The 24,894-nt window shown below is 36.6% G+C and overlaps 3 protein-coding genes across 8 annotated transcripts; 2 read left to right on the top strand and 1 right to left on the bottom strand.

Moving 5' to 3' along the window:
- Nucleotides 1-612: 612 nt before the first annotated feature.
- Nucleotides 613-12,281, bottom strand: LOC129573376 (CYFIP-related Rac1 interactor B). 6 transcript variants are annotated; one of them, XM_055453838.1, is made up of 6 exons: nt 11,931-12,058; nt 11,357-11,688; nt 3,799-4,770; nt 2,932-3,195; nt 2,120-2,382; nt 613-1,849 (listed from the first exon to the last, which is right to left on the bottom strand). In XM_055453838.1, exons 3-6 carry the CDS (start codon nt 3,979-3,981, stop codon nt 1,585-1,587), a joined length of 975 nt encoding a protein of 324 aa, XP_055309813.1. In that variant the 5' UTR covers nt 3,982-4,770; nt 11,357-11,688; nt 11,931-12,058; the 3' UTR covers nt 613-1,584. The 6 variants fall into 6 exon arrangements, with proteins under 6 accessions (XP_055309813.1, XP_055309811.1, XP_055309810.1 ...); XM_055453836.1 differs by having other exon boundaries at nt 11,760-12,048; XM_055453835.1 differs by having other exon boundaries at nt 11,147-11,688; nt 11,931-12,034.
- LOC129573373 (transcription termination factor 2) lies at nt 12,081-19,406 on the top strand. The gene is made up of 11 exons (XM_055453830.1): nt 12,081-12,661; nt 13,752-14,415; nt 14,560-15,261; nt 15,394-15,822; nt 15,942-15,981; nt 16,226-16,384; nt 16,668-16,861; nt 16,958-17,791; nt 18,071-18,280; nt 18,552-18,709; nt 18,979-19,406. The coding sequence occupies exons 2-11, from the start codon at nt 13,762-13,764 to the stop codon at nt 19,124-19,126; spliced, it is 3,528 nt and encodes a 1,175-aa protein (XP_055309805.1). The 5' UTR covers nt 12,081-12,661; nt 13,752-13,761; the 3' UTR covers nt 19,127-19,406.
- Nucleotides 19,407-19,510: 104 nt separating this feature from the next.
- Nucleotides 19,511-22,347, top strand: LOC129573375 (cell cycle control protein 50A). The gene is made up of 2 exons (XM_055453833.1): nt 19,511-21,047; nt 21,295-22,347. The coding sequence occupies exon 1, from the start codon at nt 19,954-19,956 to the stop codon at nt 21,040-21,042; it is 1,089 nt and encodes a 362-aa protein (XP_055309808.1). The 5' UTR covers nt 19,511-19,953; the 3' UTR covers nt 21,043-21,047; nt 21,295-22,347.
- Nucleotides 22,348-24,894: the final 2,547 nt, after the last annotated feature.

Here is a 24,894-nt window from a genome sequence, read left to right as displayed (position 1 = left end):
TAGCAATCGTGTGCCTTTAAAATAGTGCCTTTTGAGAATAAATCGAATAAATCGATAACACCCAGTAAAATTGGAAAAATCACACTTTTCGCAAATTGGTTGCGCTTTGGGTCGGATATGATTCTATATCGTCAGGTGTGTGTTTTAAGAACGTGTGCTGTCGGAACGTGACTATTTTGATATGGTTTGCTGAATCGGCTCGGAACGAATTGTGTTTACTGTTTCTGTGGGTTCAAAATTTTGTCGGGTTATCCATTTCAATTACGGTTTCGGTTCCGATTCTTCCCATTTATTTTCAATTTCTTCTGCAATTTTTTTCTTTTTGTCTTTTCCATTTTTTAAAAATCTCTTTGAGTTTGGTTAATCAAAGGTATTTTCAAGCTGAATTTTCAGGGTTTTTGATGACGTTTTGGATGTTTGATGGTATTTTTTGAAGGTGTTTTTGGGTGTTTTCCAGGTGTTTTTAGTTTTTTTTTTTGGGGTGTATTTTCCCTGTGTGAACATTACAAAAAGATTGATATTTAGCTATCAATAGGTTGATAAATAGTTGGCTAATAGTCACAAAGTGTCTGCATATTGTAAAAGGGGGTTGCATTGAAAAGCATTGGTTGGTTTGTTTTGCAAAAATTTAACTACATTTTAAAAATACTTTTTTACAAAGTCCGACGGTGGTGGCGGCGACGTCACGACACACGATGGTATTTGTTGTTTTTTTTTTTAAATCTAAATCATAACTTATCGCTTTAATTCAACTAATCGTGTTTGTTGTAGTGTGTTTTGTGTTTTGTGTTTGTGTTTGTGTGTGTATATATTTTGTCCATAACTAATTACAAATTTGTCTTATCTAAATAAGTGTTGGTTAAATTTGTCAATAAGCGCGCCATTGAATGTTCTATTTTTTGTTGTTGAATTTATTGATCGAATAAAACGGATGGAAAGGATGCAATTTGATTCGTATTTCGCTTGGAAATGTTAATTTCATCGCACATTCTCTTTCTCTTTCGCTTAATCAATGCGTTTCCACTGAAATGCAATTGAATTTTAATCATCTTCTATTCGATTCACACAGATTGTGTTCATTTTTGTATCATTTTATATAGTTTACATATTAAAAGTAATACAAGTTATTATATATAAAAAAATAATAATAAGAAAACAGGAAAAAAAAAACAAATGTGTTTTTTTGTTTCGTAAAAAATAAAGGGAATATGTTTTTGTTCATGTTTCAAATTTTTTTTTTGGGGGGGAGCGCGAGTGAAACGATCTTTCTCAGCAAACGTTTTCGCATAGGAACTCAATGAATTGGTGAGAGATACGTGTACTCTATGTTTACATTTTACATTCGCTTTTTTCCTCTTTTAAATTATATATTTGGTGTATACGGGTGTGATTAAATGACAAAAAAAAAAACAGATTTTTTTCATGTGTATTCTTCTTCGACGACTTCAAATTCAATGCGACAGCATTCGAATTGTTTTGTGTCCATCGGTTTATATTTATATGTAGAAAAAAAAACTATGATGACCATTTTTGTTGTGACATGTTGAGTGCGGTTGTTGCTATTGCTGTTGTTCACCGGTTCTTTTATGCAGCCAATAAATTTCGAATATTTTTTGGTGTATTTTCCTCGTTTAAATGTTTGGTCGTGTATCGCAGTGCATTCAGCAATGGTTCGGCTTTGACGGCTGGCTGTGCTTGCAACAGCCGTACACAGCCCTTGACATCGATGTGTGAGTTACGCACGAACGCCCCCACCGGATGCACATGATCGTACAGAATCACCAGACCAACCATCACACGCAACACCAGCAAATGCGTCTCCTCTCGCTCGATTTGTGACAATAATTTGCTGAAAAAAAAATTTGGTTGGATAGAACATTTCGATTAGTTTAATGAGTTATTTTTTGGTGGGGAAATGGAATGAAGAAGAGAATTTTCTCTGAATAGATTTTCGATGCTCAGTTTCTCTTTGGGAAATGTTTTTGGGTGATTTAAAGGTGAAGATTTTTCACTGGAGAAAATTGCAATTCTTCAAAAGCCAAAAACATTGACAAAAAAAAAATCTAGCATCGACGAATCAAATTTCAGAGTAAAACTGGCTCAATTTGCGTATACTTACGGATTTTCTAGCATTCTTAAGCAAACTTTGGCCATTGTTCCTAGCGTTTCGGTCGTATTATCGACATCGTTCGCATTATCACTTACAAATTTACTGGTCGCTTCGCTAAGCACCTTCAGCATTGGCGTTGCATGCGCATAAAACAATGACATTCGATTCGCCAATTCCGTACTGACCAGCATGTTTTCAGTGTTTTCAATACGTTGTCGGCTCACCGTTCGTCGATAGTAGCTGAAATCATTTTGAATTGCTGGCGTTTTCATCTGTGTGAAACAATATAAAACACGGCAATTGATTAGTTTGTTTAGCTTCATTTAAATTTTTTTAGTTTCTATTTAATTTTCATTATTTTTCAACAGGAAATTGAATTTTCATTTCGGAAAAGGTTGATATCTATATCTTTCTACGAAAAATTCTCAATTTTTTGGGTTTTTGTCGAAAGAGTTCAAAAAATTGAAACAAAAACTAATAAAATGGCGTCAAAAAACATGGAGTCATGAAGAAAAGTATTAAAATGGTTTAAAAACAGTACTAAATGGTTGTGCGAAAAAGAAAAAGTATGAACCAAAAATGATTGGTATTTCGTTCATATTTCCACGAAAATTGATAAAAATCGAACAAAAACATGACCAAAAGCACCAGAAATAGGTCAAACTCATAGGAAATTTCTGAAGGCGTAAATTTATCGAACAAAATGAATGAAACGCCATTTGAATCTTATCAAAAGCTCAAGAAATGAATGAAAAATTCCAAAAGGCTGTCTAAAAGTGATTAAATAATGAAAGAAAAAAGAAAAAAACCAATGAGTCAACCTTAAATTCGTCGAATTTGAGTACGAATTCGAGGATTTCAGCTAGTTGCTTGACTAAGGCTTGTTGTGTTTCTAGATGCTGTGTTGGATTGAGCCGTCCGCCAACGAGTTGTGAGAGTAGTCGTGGCACGACGCGTTCCAATTCCAATGAATGTTCATAGCAGCGCCTCAGTTTGCTAACCAGCGGCAGTACGGCATTCCATGCTTTCTCTTGATATTCTTGCTCTGGATTGGCTATCGCTTCGCGTATCTCCCTGCCCGCTCCCTGTTTCAAAAGAAAAAAAAAACAAATTAGACGTTAATAAATCGCTAATCAATTATTTATTCATAATTGATTTCTCCTTTATTCATGAATTTTTGTACCCTTTTCCTTGGATGCTATACTCAAAAAAGAGAGGAAAAAAGGTAAAAATGGAAATCACAGCCAGAAAGAGCCAAGAATCGTCGGCTTATGAAATCGAAAAGTATGGATCGGTGTTTGGATAGAAGTCATTGATCTCCGAAATTTCACGCTGCCATGCACAAAAACAAACCGAAGTTGATTGTAATTGCAATTGAATTGTACGTGATAGCGTGAAATTTAATTATAATGAATTCTAACGGCTTCTAGTAAATTGGCTCTCCCGAATGATCATCAAACCACACGCTCTTCATCGTGTTTCGTTTCTTTCATTCATTCATTTTATTTTTTGTTCGTAATTTCTTGTGCAAAGTGCGCAACTCGTGCTCTTCATGCGTAAACAAATTGCGTTGCATTTTGCGTTCTTGTTGAAAGAGAAGAGCGCGAGCGCGGGCGCGCACAAGCACGATTGAACAACACCGGCGATAGAATGGAATAAATGGATGTGAATCTGATGGAAAAACTGACCTTATAGCATTGAATTTCCTCTAATACACTTTCCGATTCGCGTAATACACGTTCAACCTCATCATAAATTACACGTTCTGTTTCTGTTGGTGCGGCATTCTCGAAATCCAGAAAGACATCATAGTTCTTGGGTGTGCAGCAATTGGAATCATCACGTGCCAGTAAAGAGAGTAATTTGCCCATTTTATTAGCGTGCTGGGTATGGTGGTGGATTTTTTTTTTGTTTAGCTTCTTCTCTTCGGTTATTTAAAAGCTCTCCCCCTCTTGCTCTATTGCCCAATCTCTAGCTCGGTCTTCCTATCTCTCACTCAATTACGCCGATCTCTGGCGAAGATAAGTCGATGGAGTATTCGTTGGTTTTTGTGATTTTCTTCGCTGCATGCACATCCACGCTCTGCTAAATTTCAAGTGTACTGCGGTTTTTCTCGGCTCTCAACTTCTGTTTAAGCTACTTATTTCGATCGGTGGTTGTAGGCTCGTGTGTTTGCTTAGGTAGATTTTCTTTCCGTTTTTAGATTAAAATTGCCCGAATCTTAATACGTATACTTTTCGCACGTTTATTTCTTCTCACTTGAGCCACTTTGGCATCAATAATTTATTTCGCACCGTGTACGTTAATAGACTCTCTTATTCCGAAACAACAACAAAAAAAAAACAAACGAAACAGAAACACACACGAAGAAAGAAACAAAAAAGAAGTACAAAACACACAAATTTACTTCCTGTGTGTATGTTCAACGATCACGCACATAAAATCACTATTTGCTGGCTTTTTGCTATTGTCATTTCATTGAACATGCTGCAACTCGTGTTCAGAATCAATTCATTTGCATTTTTCTTTTCAGCGATCGTCGTCGTCGTTGTCGTCGCTTAGTTTTTTTTTGGATCTACGTTTCTTTTTCGTTTGATAGGCCGATTAGAATCACTTTGGTGTTGATGTACGGATGATTGACGCGCCAAGTTTGAAATATGCTGCAAAGAAAAAAAAAAAAGAAAGGAAAATCAAAACGATAAATTTATGAAACCAAACGAAATCATTAGATTTGAATTGAAAAAAATATAGGCTCATTTCATATGCGGGAATTTTTGCGAATTTTTAATTGCACATTCATTTTTTGTTTATTGTAGTGATATGTGTTTCGTCATTTCCGAATTCGGTACCAAGGCACAAGTTTCGGATTCGAACAGTTAAGTCTCTCAGTACCAAGTGAAGTCAGAATTCCGCTTTGTTGTCCAAAAGGAAATCAAAAATTCCGCCGTCAGTACAATTCACCTCGACATAAAAATGAAATATATCGACTCGCCACAAAATGGTTGAAGAATCACCTCACCACAACAAAGAGAAACACAAATTGAAGTTAACTAAAAAAAAATGCGTTTAAAACGAACGGGGAAAAAAACGGCAATGAATGATTTATTTCGAAATCATCGTAAACGATTTTCGATGTTAAAAACCGCAAAACGATCGAAATGTTGGTTATATTTGGTTTAAAGTATTCCGTTGGCCTTCCGGTGCCAGTAGCAAAGAATAAATCGACGGAATGCGCGGTGCGATGCAGTGCCCAAAAACCAACGAACCAACCATACGGACGATGCACAAAATGATTCTATATATACAAGCACACAGTTCAAGGCGTTCATGCATACGGGCCTGCAGTGTTTTCAAAATTGACTACTACAACCCAATGAGCAAAAATGTCTTGATTTAGGCCTGTTAGGATGGTGATTTTGTAACGCACTTTCTATGTAGTTTATATGGCAGCGCAGGCCTGACCAGGCCCATTATTTGTATGTCTGTAATAGACCTGAGATATGTATAGTCAATGGACCAATCACATTATAAAATTACTAAAGTGGACCATATGCCTGAAATAGGCACAATTCTGTATAATAATACAATGTTAGTGAGGCCTGTATAAGGCATACTTGTATACACATTATATGCCTATGGTTTATGCATATATTTATAGTCAGAATTGCTCACTGGGAACAATAAAAACGGGGCACAATCACGCTTTGATACACAAATGCGCCAAAAAGTGTTTAATAGCATTTCATGATTAAAGGGGCCTTTTCAAGGTAATTCGCCACTCTTGTTTCACATTTGCTCGTTTCACTCTCTTTCACACATGCAATCTCACTATCTCTATCTCTCTTTGTCTTTCTCTATCTATCCTTCCTTGTCTCTCTGTATCTCTTTACTCTCTCTTGTCTTCCTATCTACTCACTCTTGTCTTCCTATCTACTCACTCACACGGTCTTTCTATCTTTTTCGAGATCTCTCTTTCTCTCTCTCTTTCTCGCTCCTTTTTCCACTACTCACACTCCCAATCGATCCTACACTTTAAGCGCGTACACGTTTCTGATAAATCAACAAGCGAGCAATGCGGTTGATTCATGCGTACGGCTTTTGTTGTTGCTGCTTTTTTTTTAAATTCTTCATGTATTTCGGGTTCGGCCGTTTCACTTCGATTGGAGAGTGTTTGTCATCATCCTGTTGTCGCTTCATTTAAATTTAAAATGTGTTGTTGCTGTTTTGGCTGGATATATTAGGTGAGAGATATTTTTATCCAGCGGTAGCAGAAGCAGCAACAATCGATATTCTAAGTAAGCGTGTTTTTTAGCGTGACAAAAGAGCAGCGAAACGTTGGTTATTTCAACGGAACGTGAAGGCAAAAAAAAACAAAAAAATATGTATGCTCACACGCACATCGTCGTATGCTTGGTGCGAGGATAACGCAGAAATTCCGTCGCCTTTGTTGAGTAATGTTCATTTGTTCACTACTCTTTGTATGTTTAATTTCTTTAATAACACGCCATCGAATTTGTCATTACTCACTCACACACAATCTGCCTTTTTTTCTTCTCCCGTTCGTTCATTCGTTTGGTTCGCCCGTGGTGATTTTTCTTTGCCTATTTATGGTTTAGTTCTATTCTTGCCATTCACTCGACAAAAAAAAATTAATTTAATCTCTCATACGCACAAACACACACAGAATCCATCGGAATAAAAAAAACGCGCACACACTGTCGAAACAGTAACACATTTTGGCGTTTGGGCTTTTGTCATTGTTGCCATTACTGTTGTTCATTGTTTTGTTTAAATAAAGCGTCATTATAAAAATAAGCAACTTCCTTTTGTGAACGTTCGTTCGTTTTTTTTTTGCTTTCGTTTCTCTCACTCTCTTTGGATTTTGTGCGAATTTTGCCAGCCACACATCCGAATGGTTTGCATTTGGCCGTGGTTCGCATTTGGCCGTGGTTCGCATCATTTGTTCGCGCGCGAACTCTTTTGCATTGTGTGTGGCGCTTTCATGATGGCGGTAGGTAATTAAAAGAACACACAACAAAGCGTCAAATTCACCTGGCTTCATTTCGTTCGTGCTATGGTGCCTCGATACGCGAAATTAGTTTGGAAGTGAAGGAAAAAAAAAAGAAATGAGAACAACCATCGGGTCGTCACTGCTGCTGCCGATTTATTAAAATGCTGTAAAAACCATTTTAATTTTTCGAGAGAGTGGAGCACAATCGGCTCGCTTTGTGTGTTATTGAATGAATGAATGGCAATGGTCAAAATCCATTTATCTTCCGATCTGCATACAGAGTGTGTATGATTGCGATGAAGCCAGCGTACGTTCTTCGTGCCACACATGCCACAATATTTAAAATATATACCACACAATTTATGAATTCGCGTGCCGAATTATGACATACATTTTCTTATTCTTTCTTCACGAAGAAAAAAAAAATGAAACGAAATTATTCATGGGCCGATATGTTCAAAAGCAATGACATTTCATATGAATGAAAACGCTAATTTATTTAAAATAGCGACGGTAGACGGCGTTTCATATTCATAAAAATGTTGACACCATAATTGGTGACGACAACAGCAATCCAATCCATCGACAACTGATCGATGGATATGGGAAGAGACACACAAATCCATAAATATTTCACAATTCATTTACACTACTGCGACAACCTAGGCAGTGTGTCTTCTATTTCGGTGAACCGCCGCTATAAGAAAAAAAAATTACTGGACTCTATTTAAGGCACACATACATACATCACATCCTCAATCAATCGACGCACGACCGATGAAAATGTAATTAGTGATTTTGATTTCAGAAAAAATAGCAACACACTTCGCAATTTAACACTACCGATGTACTTTGAATGAGAGTCGAACAACCGAACGATCGGTTTACTGCTGCGACCGATTAATATCAAGTACAACATCTCTTTTTTTTCTCACTTCTATCAAACTTGCTTCGACTCTTGAACGATTTTGTACTGTGAACGAATATTGAATTGGACAACGGCAGCGTTGATGAGAGAGATAGGCAATCTCAGATAGAGATGATGAGAATAGTGAAAGAATGAGAGAGAAAAGTAAGAAAAAAGAACGAGAGAGAGCGAGAGCAAAAGCAAGTGCGAGAGAGAAAAACGGGAAACACAACAAAAAAGCCAGAACGCAACGCAGCACACGCGATTAATCGTGAAAGTGATCGATTGGTTGTGCACATTAGATTTCTTTAGGGAATTTTTTTTGGGTGATTTGCAATCAGAATCCGCTTATATCGCTCTCGCTCTCTCTCTCTCTCTCTCTCTCTCTCTCTCTTTCTCTCTCTCTCTTTCTCATTCTTCCCTTCTCTTGCGTTCATTTTTATATCTAAATCCTTGTATTTATCGCTTGAATCACGATTACACCAGAAATGTATGCGGTATTTCTGCAGCTGACGCGCTTCAAACTGAGAAAAAAAAATGCTTTAAAAAAATTGCAGTAAACTTAAAGTGTTCCGGTTAAAACAAAAATTTGCTCAAAACGGTTATTTTCGACATTCGAAGAAGAAAAAAGTCGGATGTTTTCAACGTTCGTTCGTTCTTTTTTGCTCTCAGTCGGATAGATTTGGTTCTATTGTTTATCTCTTATTCTCTTTGTTGCAATAGTACGAAATTCCAAGTAAAATTGATTGGCTGTTATTTCGTTGAAAAAAGAAACACACACACACACACACACACACAATCGACTGCTTTATGTATTTATCTTTGTTCGGATGTTCGTGTCGATCCTTTAAGTACAAAGACGAAATAAGATGACAAACGGAATTTCAAGTCGAAATTTTTTTATTTTCGACCAAGTTGAGAGTGAAGGAAGAGAAAAAAAAACTGCACCGAATTGATGTGTGGACGTAAATAAATCTATACGTAGCCGAGACAAGTTCCATGTGGGTTTCTTTTTTCTTCATTCTTTTTTGCTATTGTTTTCTATCGTGCACACAATTACATCTGCCAAGTGTTTCTCTGGGTTGTGCATAGAGATATTTGGCTGGACATCGACAGAAAAAAAATGGATAGAGATACACACACAGAGAGAAGAAGAGAGTGATATAGAGTGAGCAAAATCAGCAATTACTCGATATATCATACATTTTCAATACCATAGCCATTCTTTTTAATATTATGATGGTGAATGAAAAAAATAATAAATCGATCTAAATACCGTCCATTTGACCCAACAAACCAGAAATTAATGCTAATTGTATGTGTTTTGTGTGTGCTTTTTTTCGCGCTGGCTGAAGGTTTGCTTTGTTTATCGGGTTACATTTTAATTGAAGGCAAAATGAAACACGAAAAATAAATGTATGCGAGAAAATCCTATGTATGCATTTAGGTGTAAGGAAGAAACAAATTAGCCATGTGTTTTGTCGGATGCAATTGCACTGATGTTGATGTTGATGTGCCTACGCATATTTTTATTTGTTTTTTTTTTCCTTCGTCTTTATTTGTCACACACTAGATCGTATCAGTTACATGCACAATTTATCATTTACGGCGGACGTGGGTCAACGCATTTTACATATTCCACACTCATACAAGTGCACCAGTGTACGTATATGTGGTGCCGTGGCTCGCAAACCGTGCTATTTCTAATTGAAATCTGAGCATTTTTCCCTCGAAATATGCTCAGCTCTTCGAATTGTGCGATTAAAATCGAATTTAAAATTTTGTAATTGATTCAAATTAAAAAATATGGAACGTGTCGAGGAGCAATGTTACACGTCCCGAAATTGAGAGGGCGATACTAAGAGGGAGAACGAGAGAAAACGAGAGCAAGTGAGACTGAGAAAGGGCGAAAAAGACTGAGAAAGAGCGAGAGAGAGAGAGAGACTGAGAAATGGCTAGAGAGACAAAGAAAGGACGATTGAGACAAAGAGAGAGTGAGAGAAGTAAACCAAATTGAAATGGTCAATAAACCAAAAATTCAAATGGCCTACAATGATTGTGCAGGAAAAAAAAAGCGAACGAACGAAGCGAATAAACAAATTTATTTGCCAAATTAGACACATAATTCATGTGGGCAACGAGAATATCGAGCAAAAACACTAACAACAACAATAACACCATATCCACATGTTGTTACACTGGAATGTGTTTAGTTCTAATTCAATAAAATGTTATTCTACACCCGTGTGTATTGTGGTGCGCGCGTGTGTACATAGGTTTGGTTTGGCGTATTTGAGTTGGAGCCTCAAGAACACACACGACTAAATTAAATTTAGCCACCCCTTTTCCTCTTCATGTCACTCATTGAACGAAAAAAAAAATTGACTTCTGTGCCACTCCACTCCTTCATCCACACCGATTTTTATTTCCATCGTTCGTTCCGTTTATCGGTTCGTCGTACTCTCTGTTGTTTTTTTTTTTAATTTTCGAACATGACTTGTTTTGTGTGATGGCTTTGATTTTATTACATGTGATTAGTTGTTATGATTATGGGATACATACACACGGAGAGAGAGAGCGAAGGAGAGAGACACATTCAAACGAGAATTTAATATCGATATCGGTTCAATATACCCTTAAACCGATTCATGTGTGTCGGCCAAATGAGAAAGATGAAAGAAAAGCAACAAATTTTTTCTGATGAAAATAAAAACAGTCGATTAAATGCGCCCGCAAGGAGAAATCGACCGAAAAATCACATAATTTAAGCACATCACCAAAGGCACACAGTAGCCAATTTGCCACCAATTAATTTGGAAATGATTCAATTAAAAATCCACTTGCAAAGAACTGTGTTTTTTTCGCTCTCTCTCACACACACGAACACGAAAACAGAGACAAAGGAACAATCAATGCTACCGCCTGCTACTTGCTCGTTGTGCTGTTTTATTTTTTGCACTCTTACACTCATCCACTAATCAATAGTACAAATTAAATTTTTCACACTTATCAATATGATACGATAAAAAAAAATAATTGACAGAAAATGTGCAAAAAATTTGCGATTCTATGCCGCGATGAACGAAAAAAAAAAACGACAGAAAAAAAAGCGACTCACACGAAAATAAAATTGTCGAAAAATTTGTACGAATCATTCGTTGTAAATTTACATAAAATGATCATTTGTTTCACGGGAATTTATTGTGACTAAAAGAACCACCACGACAACAACAACAACGCACACCAGAAAATAGCGACCGATTCAGATGGCAAAATAAAATTAAGAAGAAAAAAAATTGTTTATTGATAAATCATCCACTTTACACACCGATTCAGCGACTCGTTCGTTCGACTGCTGTTGCTGTTGTTACTTGAGCTGGTGTGTTGAGTGTGTTGCAACCTCACAATATTATTCCTTGTTTCACAGATGCTGTGTAGTTGTGTACTCTCTCACACTCACTGCCTTATTTTTTTTTTTTTTTTTTGCATTTACGTTTGTTCTTTTCTTCGTTTGTTGCACAGTTGGATTTTTTTCTCTCTTTATTTTGCTCGTTTATTTTGCGTGTTTTGTTATGTTACTCTTTGATATGTTTTCCCACTCAAACTGTCTACGCACTAATGCTAAACCCAAACGCATACCGCTACGAAATCACCGACCAACTGCAAAAAAAAAACACTCATCAACTCAGAGAGAGGGAGAGATAGAGCAAAAATTGTACGCAAACACACACTTCAATCAACAATACACACTGAAAACAACTCCTCTTCGCTTTTGACAAGCAAAACAACGATTTCTTCTTCGCTTTTATCATAAACTAAATACTCCGTGATTTATTCAATACCGAACGCTATGAGCTATTTCTTAGATTTCAGTGTATGATTTACTCACTACTGCTTCATACCTATGATTCAACACTTTGTGTGTATATGCGATGTTTCGGTTTATTTTTTCTTTGCCTTTGCTTCTCTTCTCAGTCGTCAATGAAATTTTAAGGCGCGTAACATTGAACACAACACATACATTCAACTCTTTCTTCTTTGGGTTTGCACAGATTTTCCAGTCAAACACATTGCATTCTCATTCACCAGAGGACGCTGCCCGTTTCAGCAACGAACATTTGTTTTTTTGTTTTGAACAGCAAAATGGATTGTTCGTTTCGTTGCGATATTGATTTTCAATCTCCGATGGATTTTTTTTTATCGTTTTTTCTACAAATTGTTCTTTAAATTATTGATTTCAATTAATTTCCTTGCTAAAATTCATCACATGTGACGTACTTAATCACCAAGTACACGAAAAATTCGTGATGGTTCGAATGACATTTTGCGCGCCCATCGACACCAACTTCATACCAGTCCAAATTGAAATTTCAATTCGTGCGGCAACGACATTCAACACCAACAATATTTTGAAACTGTAACAACGCACTTTCTGCACAACACACATCACGGATGATATTCTATAGAATCGAGTGTTTTGGCATATTTTAAACCATTTTATTTATTTTAATCATCAATGGATTGTGTTTTAGTCCGTTCGTAATTTGTTTTCTGTGTAATTTGTTTATTTTTTTTATCGTGTTCGTGTGTGTGTATGTGGAATTAAAATCGACTGAACATCAAGCGGGAAAAGGTTTGTACACAGTTTTCATTGAATTTCACAATAAAATGGTCACTGCTGACAAAGGCGATACCGTTAATATCGGCACACTTTTTTCTCGGAATCGAACATTTTAATATAAAAAAATACCATTACTTTGACGACCAACACAAATTACAACAACATGTTCGGATTACGGAATATTGGCAACTTGGTTCGCCGAGTATTTTTTCGGTCATTTTTTTTTTTGAAATTTGTTCTAACTTTTTCGTCAACCTTTTAAAAGAATATTTTTTTAAAAAATAGAATCGATTCTTTTGGAAGAACCTTTTTTTTGTATTTTTCCAATTTTTGAAGTTTTTTCAATTCTTGCTCCAATTTATCGTAGATTTTTGTTCCAATTGGTCCTTTAGTTTCCATCATTGTTTGAAACAACTTGTTTCCTCTTCTTTTTTCTCAACTCGATGACCATCAAACGAGATCATTTAACAACGAGAAAATTTTTGCGATTCTGACTCTTTTTTTTGCAATTCACAACCACCCATCGTCATAGTAGACGAGGTCGCTACCGTTAGAGTAAACACACTTTTCTGGTGCATCAATACTAAAAGAGCATAAAAACCACCAACACACCATTGTTTCAAAACATGCTCACGCTGTTGAGCTCAGTCAATTTGATTTGCCGCGTAGTTTTTCGGTCATTTTCATAATGATTTTCAATCAATTTTTATATCGATTCTCCATCGATTTTCATATTAGTCGACGGATTTTCAGGATCCAGAATTTTGTTCGAGACTCTTCAATTGGACATTGTTTTTCCCATTAAGTTTCGATTTTTTTCCAAAAATCCTCTGAATAAGGCTTCATTATGTCTATTTTCTGTCACTTCTGGAGCTTAGATATAGATATTTTCCATCATGATTACTTGTATGGTCATTCGTCTATCGCTGCTCATTTTGCGCAATGTTTTGGCTTTTCCGGAGATTTTTCGAGAAAAATTTTCAGTTGTAGACTTAAGCTCAGAAAATGAATTGTCAAAAAAAAAAAACAGAAAATGCAAAAATATGTCCTTTCCAACTATGTTCGAATGAAAATTGAATTGAATTTTTTTTTTCATTTCCAGAGTTCCAAATATGGCGAGTGACAGTGACCAAAACGATTTTTCACGGTTCTCAATGAACAATTCATCGTACAATAATACAACAAACGATTCGCAATCGAATCAAAGCAACGATCAAACTAACATTGATACCACCAATGCTGCAAGCATCAATGAAATCACCAATGCAAGCATCAATGATGCCACCAATGCAAGCATCAATCAAAGCGGCAATGAAACAACGGATGATAGCAACGATGATCAAAGTGATCAGAGCTCGATGGATGGTGCTGCCAATGATTTCATCGATGATGCGGCTGACGAGTCAGTTATTGTACACAAGAGAAAGAAGATAGGAAAACGATTGATTCTCGATTCTGATTCGGAGTCTGATAAAGATCGTGAAGAATCAGAAGTGGAATCAGACGAAAGAAAGTCAGGATCAGACAATAAGTCGGATGAGGAGGATTCAAACGAGTATGGGTCCGATGAGGAAAACAAGGAAAACAAAAGTGAAGTCAAAGACGAAAGTGACGATGAAAATGTTTCAAAAAACGATCGAAAAAGCATGACCAAACGACGTAGCAATGGATCAAAGCGAAAATCGAATCGCGAGAGCCGAAACAGATTCAATCGGTCTGGAAACAGTGATGCGAATGAAAGTGACCGAAGCATGTTAAATAGCACGGTAAGCCGAAAATTCTCAATATCCCATTAAATTTGGTTTTCATTGAATGATTTGTGAATCCATTTGTGAGATTTTATTCCAAAATAAGCAAAACCCGCCGAAAAATCCTTGATTTTAATTCGATTGTTGTCATTTCCGATGTAGAAATCTTCAGAGGTAGTCATACCCGAGACAGACGATGAGGATGAAGAGGAAGATGCCGAGCGTTCGCAAATGCATGTATTTTCGCCACGAACTCGTCGCAGCATAACCGGTCGTCGATCGATCAAACCGTCAGTGATTAACTCGGACGAAGATGATGACGAAATATTTAGTGAAGCATCCGATTCGGCCGCATCACGTTCGAATGCCAACCTATCGGTGGATGCAACCAAATACTATGATACAACTGAAAATTTCAAACGTAATCGAAGTATCGCTCCAAATGATTCAGCAGTTATCAAAACACCCAATGCAAAACGGTTCAGTCAGCATAATGTGGATATTTCAACAAGTACACCATCTCGTTCGACGCCTGACATTGAATTTTCGGATAAGTCCAATGTGAGCCAAACGAGCAGCATTCACATCAGCGTGTCGGATAAGGAGATGAAATCGGTTGATTCGGTGGTCGTGCTGAATTCCAGCGATGAAGAGAATCACAAACCGTTGTCAAACAGCACGGCCATCGATTTCAAAGGGGTTGGCACCTCAACGCCCGGAACAAGTGGAAAATTGATTCAGCCAAAGCTGCATTTCGGACGACAGCAACCAAAGTTCAATAAGACTTTTGTGTCTCGTGATTTTTACACGAAAAAAGAAGATGAATTGATTCGAGTGAAGCAAGAGCTTACGCAAAATGAAGAGGTAAGGTTTAATAGCAGCATCATTCCATTTGTCGTCCTATTTATGTCCATTCTTTATAGCTCCTTTTCAACTTCCTTAAACCTTTCTTTCTTTTTCACTTCATGTTTAATTATATTTCTCTATCATCCTCAGCTATTCAACCGACTTGCTCCAACATTACCCGACAAGGGCCAAAATTTGAAGCGACGCGTCAACGATTTGCAACGACAGGTACATAAGATGGAAGGGGAGCTCGCAAAATATGCCATCGAAGAGGATCATTTGGATGAGATCATGGTGATTGAAACGACAAATAACAATAAACCAAAAATTGAGGCCAAAGACTGGCGCGCTGATCTAGATGATCTAAAAAACATTCAGCCACGTTGGACCGGTGAACAGGGGCTATCCACATTCAATACACAGAAGACACTCACATTCAAACGTATCGAAAAGTTGCACAAAGCCATGGACAAGTGTCCAACGCCCGATGATCTTGCACGGCAGCCCGACAATCTCAACGTTCAGCTGATGCCACATCAATTGCATGCCATTAAGTGGATGCGGTGGCGCGAGGCTCAGGTGAGAAGAATTATTTTTAGATTAACATCTTAGTTCATTCCGCCCTGGTTGTTTTTATAAATTAATTTAACAAACAAACAAACTGAATGTAAAATGTTGTTTATCTTCTTCTCAATCAGAAACCGAAAGGAGGTATATTGGCCGATGACATGGGATTAGGTAAGTACAATTGGGGAAGTGACCTTTTAATTGAGCGTGATTAGATAAATTGAATCAGATTCGATGAATAATTCGTTGTATAAAGACAGAAACAAGCAAAGAAACCGAATTTTAGACTTGGATAAAGACAATTTGAGATCTTAATTTGAACTTTATGAACACTAATGCTCTAACTATTCACATTCTACTTAATTCGACTTAATAAACTCGGTTTTTATCATATGCTGATGATTTCAATTTCCAGGTAAAACATTGACAGTGATCGGTTTAGTGCTGGACGCTAAATATCGCAAACATCAATCGCTCGCTGAGGAAGATGAAGATGAAGATGAAAATACCGAAGACGAAAGTGAAAGCGACGATGAAAATGAACGTGGTTACAAGAAGTCGTACTCAAATCAAGGTAAATTCCAGTTTCGAATCACTTTTCAATGCAAATCGGTCGATTTTTGTAAGATTTCGTGAGTTTTCTGTTTGTTATATTGATGACTTTCTTCAAAGCTAAAATTGAATCCAAAAACATTTTTTGAACTTCGAAGATTCTTTTGAAATCGACTCAGAAAAATTGACTAATATCCATGAATGGGGAAGTGTGGCCAATTGAATCACTTTGCCTTACGAATTTTGACGAATCCCAAGCATTCATTTAAGCATATTTTGACTTGTTTCTCATGCATCTTATCCAGGTGGAACGTTGATCGTTTGTCCGGCATCGCTCATAAATCAATGGGAATCTGAAATCAATAACCGTGTGAAACGGCGTAAGTTGACAGTGCTTTTGATGCATGGTAATAAACGAAATGAGACGGCTCATTCGATTTGCAAGTATGATTTGGTCATTACAACATACGGCATTATCAGCAGTGACCACAAGAACAATGTAAGTATTTGTTGGGGTTCTGTTAAATTTCCGTGTTCAAAATCTATTGGATTCGCTTTTCGTGCTCAAAAATTTCACATCGCGCCTTCATTTCAGGGTGCATTGTTCCGTATACGCTGGGATCGAATTGTGTTGGATGAGGCGCACATGATACGAAACCATACAACGGCTGTGTCAAAGGGTTGCTGTGATCTGCGTGGTAATCTGCGCTGGGGCCTAACTGGTACACCCATTCAAAATAAACACATGGATGTGTATTCGATGTTAAAGTTCTTGCGTGTCACACCGTTCGACGATTTGGCCACATACAAAAAATGGATTGACCCGAAAACCGAGGCCGGAATGAGTCGATTGCACAACATTCTAAAGCCATTACTACTGCGTCGTACCAAAACCGAACTTCAAATCAAAGGCGAACTACAAGCATTGCCCAGCAAAAATATCCTGATTGAAGATGTCGAACTAACGCCCGACGAAGCAAATATTTATACAAAAATTCTGGCCTATTCCCAAACTCTATTCGCTCAATACATGGATCAGCATCAGCAGCGACATGGATCTGTACCAGGTGGCGGCAAATTCACATTGGGCGCTGATGTTCAGAAGCGTTTAGATCAAGTGCGAAAGTTTGGTCGTGGTCAAGATGTGAAATCATCACAGATTTTGGTATTATTGCTACGATTGCGTCAGATCTGCGATCATCCGGGTCTTATTCATCAGATGCTACAAGATGAATGCGATTTGGAAGATTGTGATGAAGAAGAATACGACTCGGTTGACATGAACATTGTTAAGCAGATGATTGGCTTGAAAATTAACGACGATGGAAAAGGACGTGGACACAACAGCTCCTCCGAAGAAGAGGTCAAATCCAGCAACATTCTTCTCAGCACGAACAAAATGTATGACTTCAAACACCCTAGTTCGAAGGTACGTTTGGGAGAATTTTTTTTCATCTTTTTTTTCGAAGGAGCTTGTAGAATGGGATTGTAGAGCGTGTTTCTATAGAAAGCGGACTTTTTTCTTTATGCAGACTTTTGAAGTCTTTTTTGAAAATATTCAGGAATTTCTCGAAGCTAGAGACGAATCTTAACTTAAGACTTTTCGTTACCTCCTTTCCAAATTTTCTTGTTTCTTTCAATCGAAACATTTTTTTCCTTTAATTTTCCCAATATTTTTTCACACTTTTCCTTCCCATCTCTTTTTCAGTGCAAACGAACAATTGAAATTGTCAAGCGTATTTTGCGTGAATCCGATGACAAAATCGTTGTTGTGTCGCAATGGACCACATTTTTGACGATCGTTGCCGATTTGTTGCATCGCGAGCGAGTGCATTACGTCGAACTGACTGGCAAAACTCCGATTAAAGATCGCAACAACATCGTTGTCAGTTTCAACAATCCCGATTCACCGGAACGTGTAAGTATTCAACGCTCAAGACGGGCATGAGGTGTTATAATTTATCATCCCATTGAGCCTATAAGCTAGGTTTGCTATAAGCGATCAATTACTAAATGATTCATATCATCGGACATATTTTATTCCTAGGTTTTTCACTTGTTTTGTTCATTCAAATCTTGTTCCAAATGAAGATTGTTACTTGTTGAATGTGAAGAAATTCTGAAAACCAATAAAGTTTCAATGACATCGCAAAAACTTTAATCAATGTTTAAACTCTGTGTCATTTCAGGTGATGATGTTGTCATTGGTAGCAGGAGGTGTTGGCTTGAATTTAACGGGAGCAAACCATCTGATATTGCTCGATCCACATTGGAATCCACAGTTGGAGTCGCAAGCATTCGATCGAATCTATCGTGTTGGCCAGACCAAAGATGTTCAGATTTACAAGTGAGCTACATTTTCCCTCTTTTTTTTTCAAATGGGCATCATGAATTATTACCGGCCAGTGTGATTCACAAAGCTAATTGGCGGCTTGTTGAACCCAAGGGAAAGATATTGATGGTCATTTTTTCGGGAACACTCTTCCATTTTCGTTGAATACAATCTGTTCTTTGCTCCTACTGCGTTTTTCCTATACTTTTTCATCCTTACCGTGACCTCCATCACTATATTTCGATTAAAAACCATTCTCAAACTTATTCTGTTCCATTTTTCAGATTGCTATGCGAAAAAACCGTGGAGAAGCACATTCAATCGATCCAAGAGAATAAGCTACAGCTATCGGATAACGTGTTAACGGGAAGCAAACAGGGTAGCGGTTCAAAATTGTCGATCCAAGACATGCGAAAATTGTTCGATATGTGATAAATGGGTTCAAAATAAGTCGTTTTATCTAAATTTTCTATTCAAGTGGCATCGAGTAGCCCAGTATTTAAGTTTAAACAGTAAATAAAACAAAACGCCATTGGATTTGACCGAGAAAAAAAAAACATGAAAATTTTGTAATTCAAATAAATGCGTACATGAAACGTTTATTTTCAGAAGAAAAAAGATTCAAAAAATGATATATTTCCTTTGGGGGCAAATGAAATAGAGAATATGTTTAACAAAGATTCATTATTAAAAAATGGAGTGAATAATCAAAGAAGGTAATTTCTTCTCACAAATGGAATTCCAAACGTATATTTTCAAACTGAAAATCCAACCACCTAAGTTGTGAGTGACATCCAATTCGACGCTAACTTCACACCAAATGTCATCTGTCAAGTATATTAGTCATTCACATCAAACTCGACTGAGAAATATGGGTATTTATTGATTTTCACATAACAATCCAGTTGAATTGCATTTTTTGTCCGTGGTATGACGACTAAATACCGTAGAAATTTCGAAATTCGATAAAAACAATCGATTCAGTGAAGTTTATTCCGTCGCAAAAATCCCTAAAAAAAGAGAGTAGCTCAACATATTTCATGTGAGTGGAAAAAAAGAACAATTACATTGAAGGCGAGAGAGAGAGAGAGAGAGAGAGAAAAGTAAATTGTGTGAGTAATCGATACGACAAGAGAAAAGTGGCGTAAACATATCCGAAAACATTTGGTCGAAAAAAAATCGAAGGAGAAGAAGAAACGTCAGCATTCAATTGGTGATCATCGATACAACCGAGTTCGTCGATCCAAAACCCAGTCAAAATGCCAGGCAGCGATGTGGTGGAAAACAATGTAAAATCGAAACGACCTTCAGGCTCAGCGTTCAAGCAACAACGACTTCCAGCATGGCAACCGATGTTAACCGCTGGTACCGTATTGCCATCATTCTTCATCATTGGCATTGCATTTATCCCGGTGGGCATTGGTCTGTTGATATTCTCGGGAAATGTTAGCGAACATGTGATCGACTATACATACGATTGCTACGATATCACACGGCCGGGGGAGAATATAACATGTGATAGCGTTTTAAAAGCTAGCACAATGAAAAATATAACGTGCAAATGCAAGATCGATTTCACACTCACCAAAGATTTTCCGGGTGAAGTGTACATGTACTATGGCCTAACGAATTTCTATCAAAACCATCGACGTTATGTAAAATCACGAGATGATGACCAATTGCTCGGACACTTATCAAAGGATCCGTCATCGGATTGTGATCCATTCCTAAAGAATAATGGATTACCAATTGCACCATGTGGAGCCATAGCCAATTCATTGTTTAACGATACGCTAAACATTACTTGGCATAATAACGATGGCAGCGATTATCCAGTACCATTGCTGCGAACAGGCATCGCATGGACATCCGACAAAGAAATCAAATTTGCCAATCCGGGTGGTGATCTAAAAACAGCACTGCAAAACTTTTCCAAACCAATTGCATGGTCAAAGGAATTGTACGAATTGGATGACGATCCAACAAATAATGGTTTCCAAAATGAAGACCTCATCGTTTGGATGCGTACCGCAGCCTTGCCCAATTTCCGTAAACTTTATCGACGCATCAATAACGCGGTGAAAATGTTTGATAATGGCTTAAAACAAGGCAACTACACATTGTTTGTCGACTATCAATATCCAGTGACCGCATTTGACGGTCGCAAACTCATGATTTTATCGACCACATCGATAATTGGTGGAAAAAATCCATTCTTGGGCATTGCATACATTGTCGTTGGTTCGGTGTGCTTTGTGTTGGGCGTCGTTTTGCTAATCATCCACATTAAATACGCCAAAAATACAACGGAAATGATAAACGTGAACCCGCGTACATCGTACACATAAAAACGGTAAAACCGAGTCAAGTTTGTTCTTTTTTTTTGACGTACGTGCGTGTGTTTGTGTCACAACATCCATATATGCGTTCAGCAATTAATTTTGTGAAAATAACTACTATTTATTTACTATTGTCTGAATGATTAAAAGAGAGAAACAAACAATCAACAAAAGTGTCAATTTAAAAGAGAATCATTATAATAATTTCTATTGTTTTTCCACATACAACCAAAAAAATGAACATTTTTTTATTCTACGTAGTTAATGCACCGAGCACTTGTAGAGCACACGACACTTTCGATTGATGAAGAAAAAGAACAACACATCAAGTATGTATGAGACGGAGAAGGTGAATAACGCAGCCAATGGTTAAAATAAAATATTCAAACAATGAGGTGATACATAATGCCTTATACGCAGACAATATGATATCACCACGACACAGCTGCTCTTTTTTTTCATTCCATTGATGCTGCTGTCGTCGTTGTTATTACTATTGAGGTGCTGTGACATGACAAGACCTCGACTAACATACATGTAGACCAATCAATAAAAAGCTATCTTCTACCATCTCTCTATCACTCTATCTATGTATGTGCTTGTATAATTATGAAATTTAAAATGAAACACAAATTTTATGCAACAGAATTTGGATCGAAGAGAGAAAAAAAAAACGTACTTGATATATAAAAACCATTTGCCTTAAATAAAAACCAAATATATTTTGACCGATTGCGATGTGTTGTGATTCACAAGCCGCAGATACATTCGGTTCAAACAGATAACAACTACTTACGATTTTTTATACATTTTATTAAATATTTTAATATACGTGTGTCTTTTCTTGTCATATCGAATGATACAAGCTTGATGGATATATGCAATTAGAGCTACACAAAAACCTAAACAAAAAACAAACAGAGAAAAACAAACAACAGACAACTATTTAGACCTATTGTATCTGTATGTGTTTTCATATTATTTATTGTTGTTGAACATATTATTTTGTAAAATGAAGCTTTAATTTAGGTACACTTTGTAGGAAATTTTTAGTGTAAGATGTATAGAGAAAAACTTGTAAACATAAAAATTTCCCAAACATTCATTGCAATTCCATTTGCATTGGATTTTCTTGACGAATTTCAAATTGGAAATTTTTTTGGCCTTTTTAATTTTTTCAGTCGATCAAATCAAAGTTCAATCAGGCCAAACAGAAATTAAAACAAACCAAAATTGGAATCTAATGGAAAATTAATGAAATTTTTAAGCAAACATTTAATAAACGTTGATTTAATACAAAAATGAAAAGAAAAATCAAACTTTCTATGTAAAAATTGGATAAGTTTTCTGATTGAAACAAACAAATGCGAAATTCAGGTAAATTTATAGGTATTTTCGATGCAAAATTAATCACAAAATTTTATTACATAACATGAACAATGTTCACTAAACATTTGGATAGGCCGATTGAATGGCTTCATACATAGGGTACTGGGGGGTAATTCGCGCCATCGGCCTTTTCTCGACACAGGTAATACATATACTAATGATCTTGGTGTCATTTGAAAGAGCAAGAAAAATGCAGTATTTGGTTAGTAATTTGACAGCTATTCATTCGAGTACAAGCAATCTACAGGCATAAATGTGTTTTGTGTTAGTACTGAGTTCATTTTTCGAGCTCACAGAATTTCAGCTTTGACCATTAAAATTTATTATTTTTTAAAACCGGGTTGATGTATTTTGTAGCTTTTCACCAGCTCTTTCTTAAGGATATAAATTTGTTTTGAATATTTTCAATTTTTGTGGCTGAATCGAACTCCGAACAGCAACATATGGGTCGGGGTAATTCGCGCCACAAACACAAGGGGCAATTCGCGCCACCTCATTTTTGCGTTTTGCCGCTAATTGGTCACTCGGAACTCATATCTGTGAATGTGGCAATGTAGATGGACTTTATACTGGTCAATCAAAAGTTCCAGATCTCAAAAATATTATTTTTTGACGGAGTTATGTCCAAAACTGTGATGTGCCTATGGCGTCATCCGAGTCTGCGTTCGCATTTCTTGTGCGCGACATAACTCAAACAATTGACAAGATAATTAAGATCCGAAAACGGCAAAAGTTTTGGCATGTTAAGGCAAAGCCTCGGATTGATTTTGATTCCATTCTGATATTCCCATGTCGCACCATGAGCCTCAGACTGATGACCCTAAAAATGGTATCAACAATGGAATAAACCGATAAATAAACCACTCAGAACTGCTTATAACTCATATCTGTGAATGGAACAATGTAAATGGGCACTATTCCTATCGACAGAAAGTTTTAGATCTCAAAAATCCCAGTTTTGACTGATATACGTTCAAAATTGTTAACATTTAATGGGCACGTTTCATCAATTTTGGGTACTAGTTTTCTTTTATTTTTTGAGAGTCATGAAACGTTAAGATCAGTCAACCAATGGTTGAAATTGTTTATATTCGAATGTCTGAAGATAATTAAATCATAAAATAAACAATTTCTCAAAGATGAACTTATAAAATGGGGCCGGCGCGAATTACCCCGTGTGGTGGCGCGAATTACCCCACGGTTTTTTGCAGAGCTCGAAATGGAAGCATCTGCCCGAAGGGCAATATCGGACCCCAAAGAGGATCAAACCAAAAACATTTCTTCTATAAAAGTTAGGTAAATGGACAAGCTACAAAATGATACCAAACATTCCTGAATTTTTTTCAATTTTCATGGGAATATAAAATTAGGAAAAAAAGTGGCGCGAATTACCCCCCAGTACCCTATGGATTTCCGAAGAAAGCTAATGGAAAATCGTTAGCTTATGTCCACAGAAAAAATGTCCATTCTGGAAGTTTTCGCTCTGTGACTTCTCTGGGCCTAATTTGTGTGAAGGTATGGTAATAGATGCATTTTTGTAACGGAATTTCATCAATTTTGGACTCTTCCAAAAATCTTCCTCGGAATTTGGATTCGAGTTCACAATTCATCATACTTTCAAGATCAAGATCGTGTAGATTGATCATAAATGAGATATTATTTGGATTTTTTGTGAATCATAGTAAGATCTTCAAAATGCGACTTTAAAAAGGATAAATTGCAAACTTAAGGTCAACTTGCGAGGATATTTTTGGGAGAGCATAACATTGGCGAAAACCCGTTACAAAAATTTGATGTGCAGCCCAGCGAAGCCTTGGAAAGAAACCTCTCTAAATATTAACAGATTTCTCAACTTAAGATTTCTCATTCCTCTCAACTAAAGCAAATGGTCCACTAACCGAATAAATCCACTAACCATCTTTTATGTAAATAAAGCCGTTCGATTTGCCCACTGTACACTGTTCACAGAAAAAACTGATTTTCTTGATCGAAATAATTTTCTTCTCTGGGAAATAGTAGCAAAGCAAATACTACTTTGGTTACATCGAAAACGTAGATTAAATGCAAAACACAAAATAAAGGATAATAATAATAATTCTTTAGTAGAAAATGAATTTGGTCAGTTGAAAATATGCAATTGTCAGTGTAATAAAACGAAACTTTTGATTTTGGTACATGGGGAACAAGTTGTTCCAAACAACTCAAGGGAACTGGTAAAAAACTTCATAAACTTTCCTCTATTCCATGAAACAGAAGAACGAAAAGAACCGCAAGAAAACAAGAATACACACACACACATCAAACGAAATTACCTTTTGCAACAAAATGAACAATGTCTGTCCATTAGACATATCAACGATAAAGTTGAATAAGAAAGAATTAAGCTGTGGTTAAAATCATTTTAAATGTGAGCATTATTATAATTGATAGAAATCACAAACTTACCAGAATCGATTTAAAGAATTATTTTCT

Source organism: Sitodiplosis mosellana, unplaced genomic scaffold (genome assembly GCF_009176505.1).
Source record: "Sitodiplosis mosellana isolate CC-2019 unplaced genomic scaffold, AAFC_SMos_1.0 Smas_scaffold_6062, whole genome shotgun sequence".
Classification (NCBI taxonomy): domain Eukaryota; kingdom Metazoa; phylum Arthropoda; class Insecta; order Diptera; family Cecidomyiidae; genus Sitodiplosis; species Sitodiplosis mosellana.
Note: the sequence above shows the minus strand (reverse complement) of the source record. Positions and strands in the feature narration are given on the sequence as shown.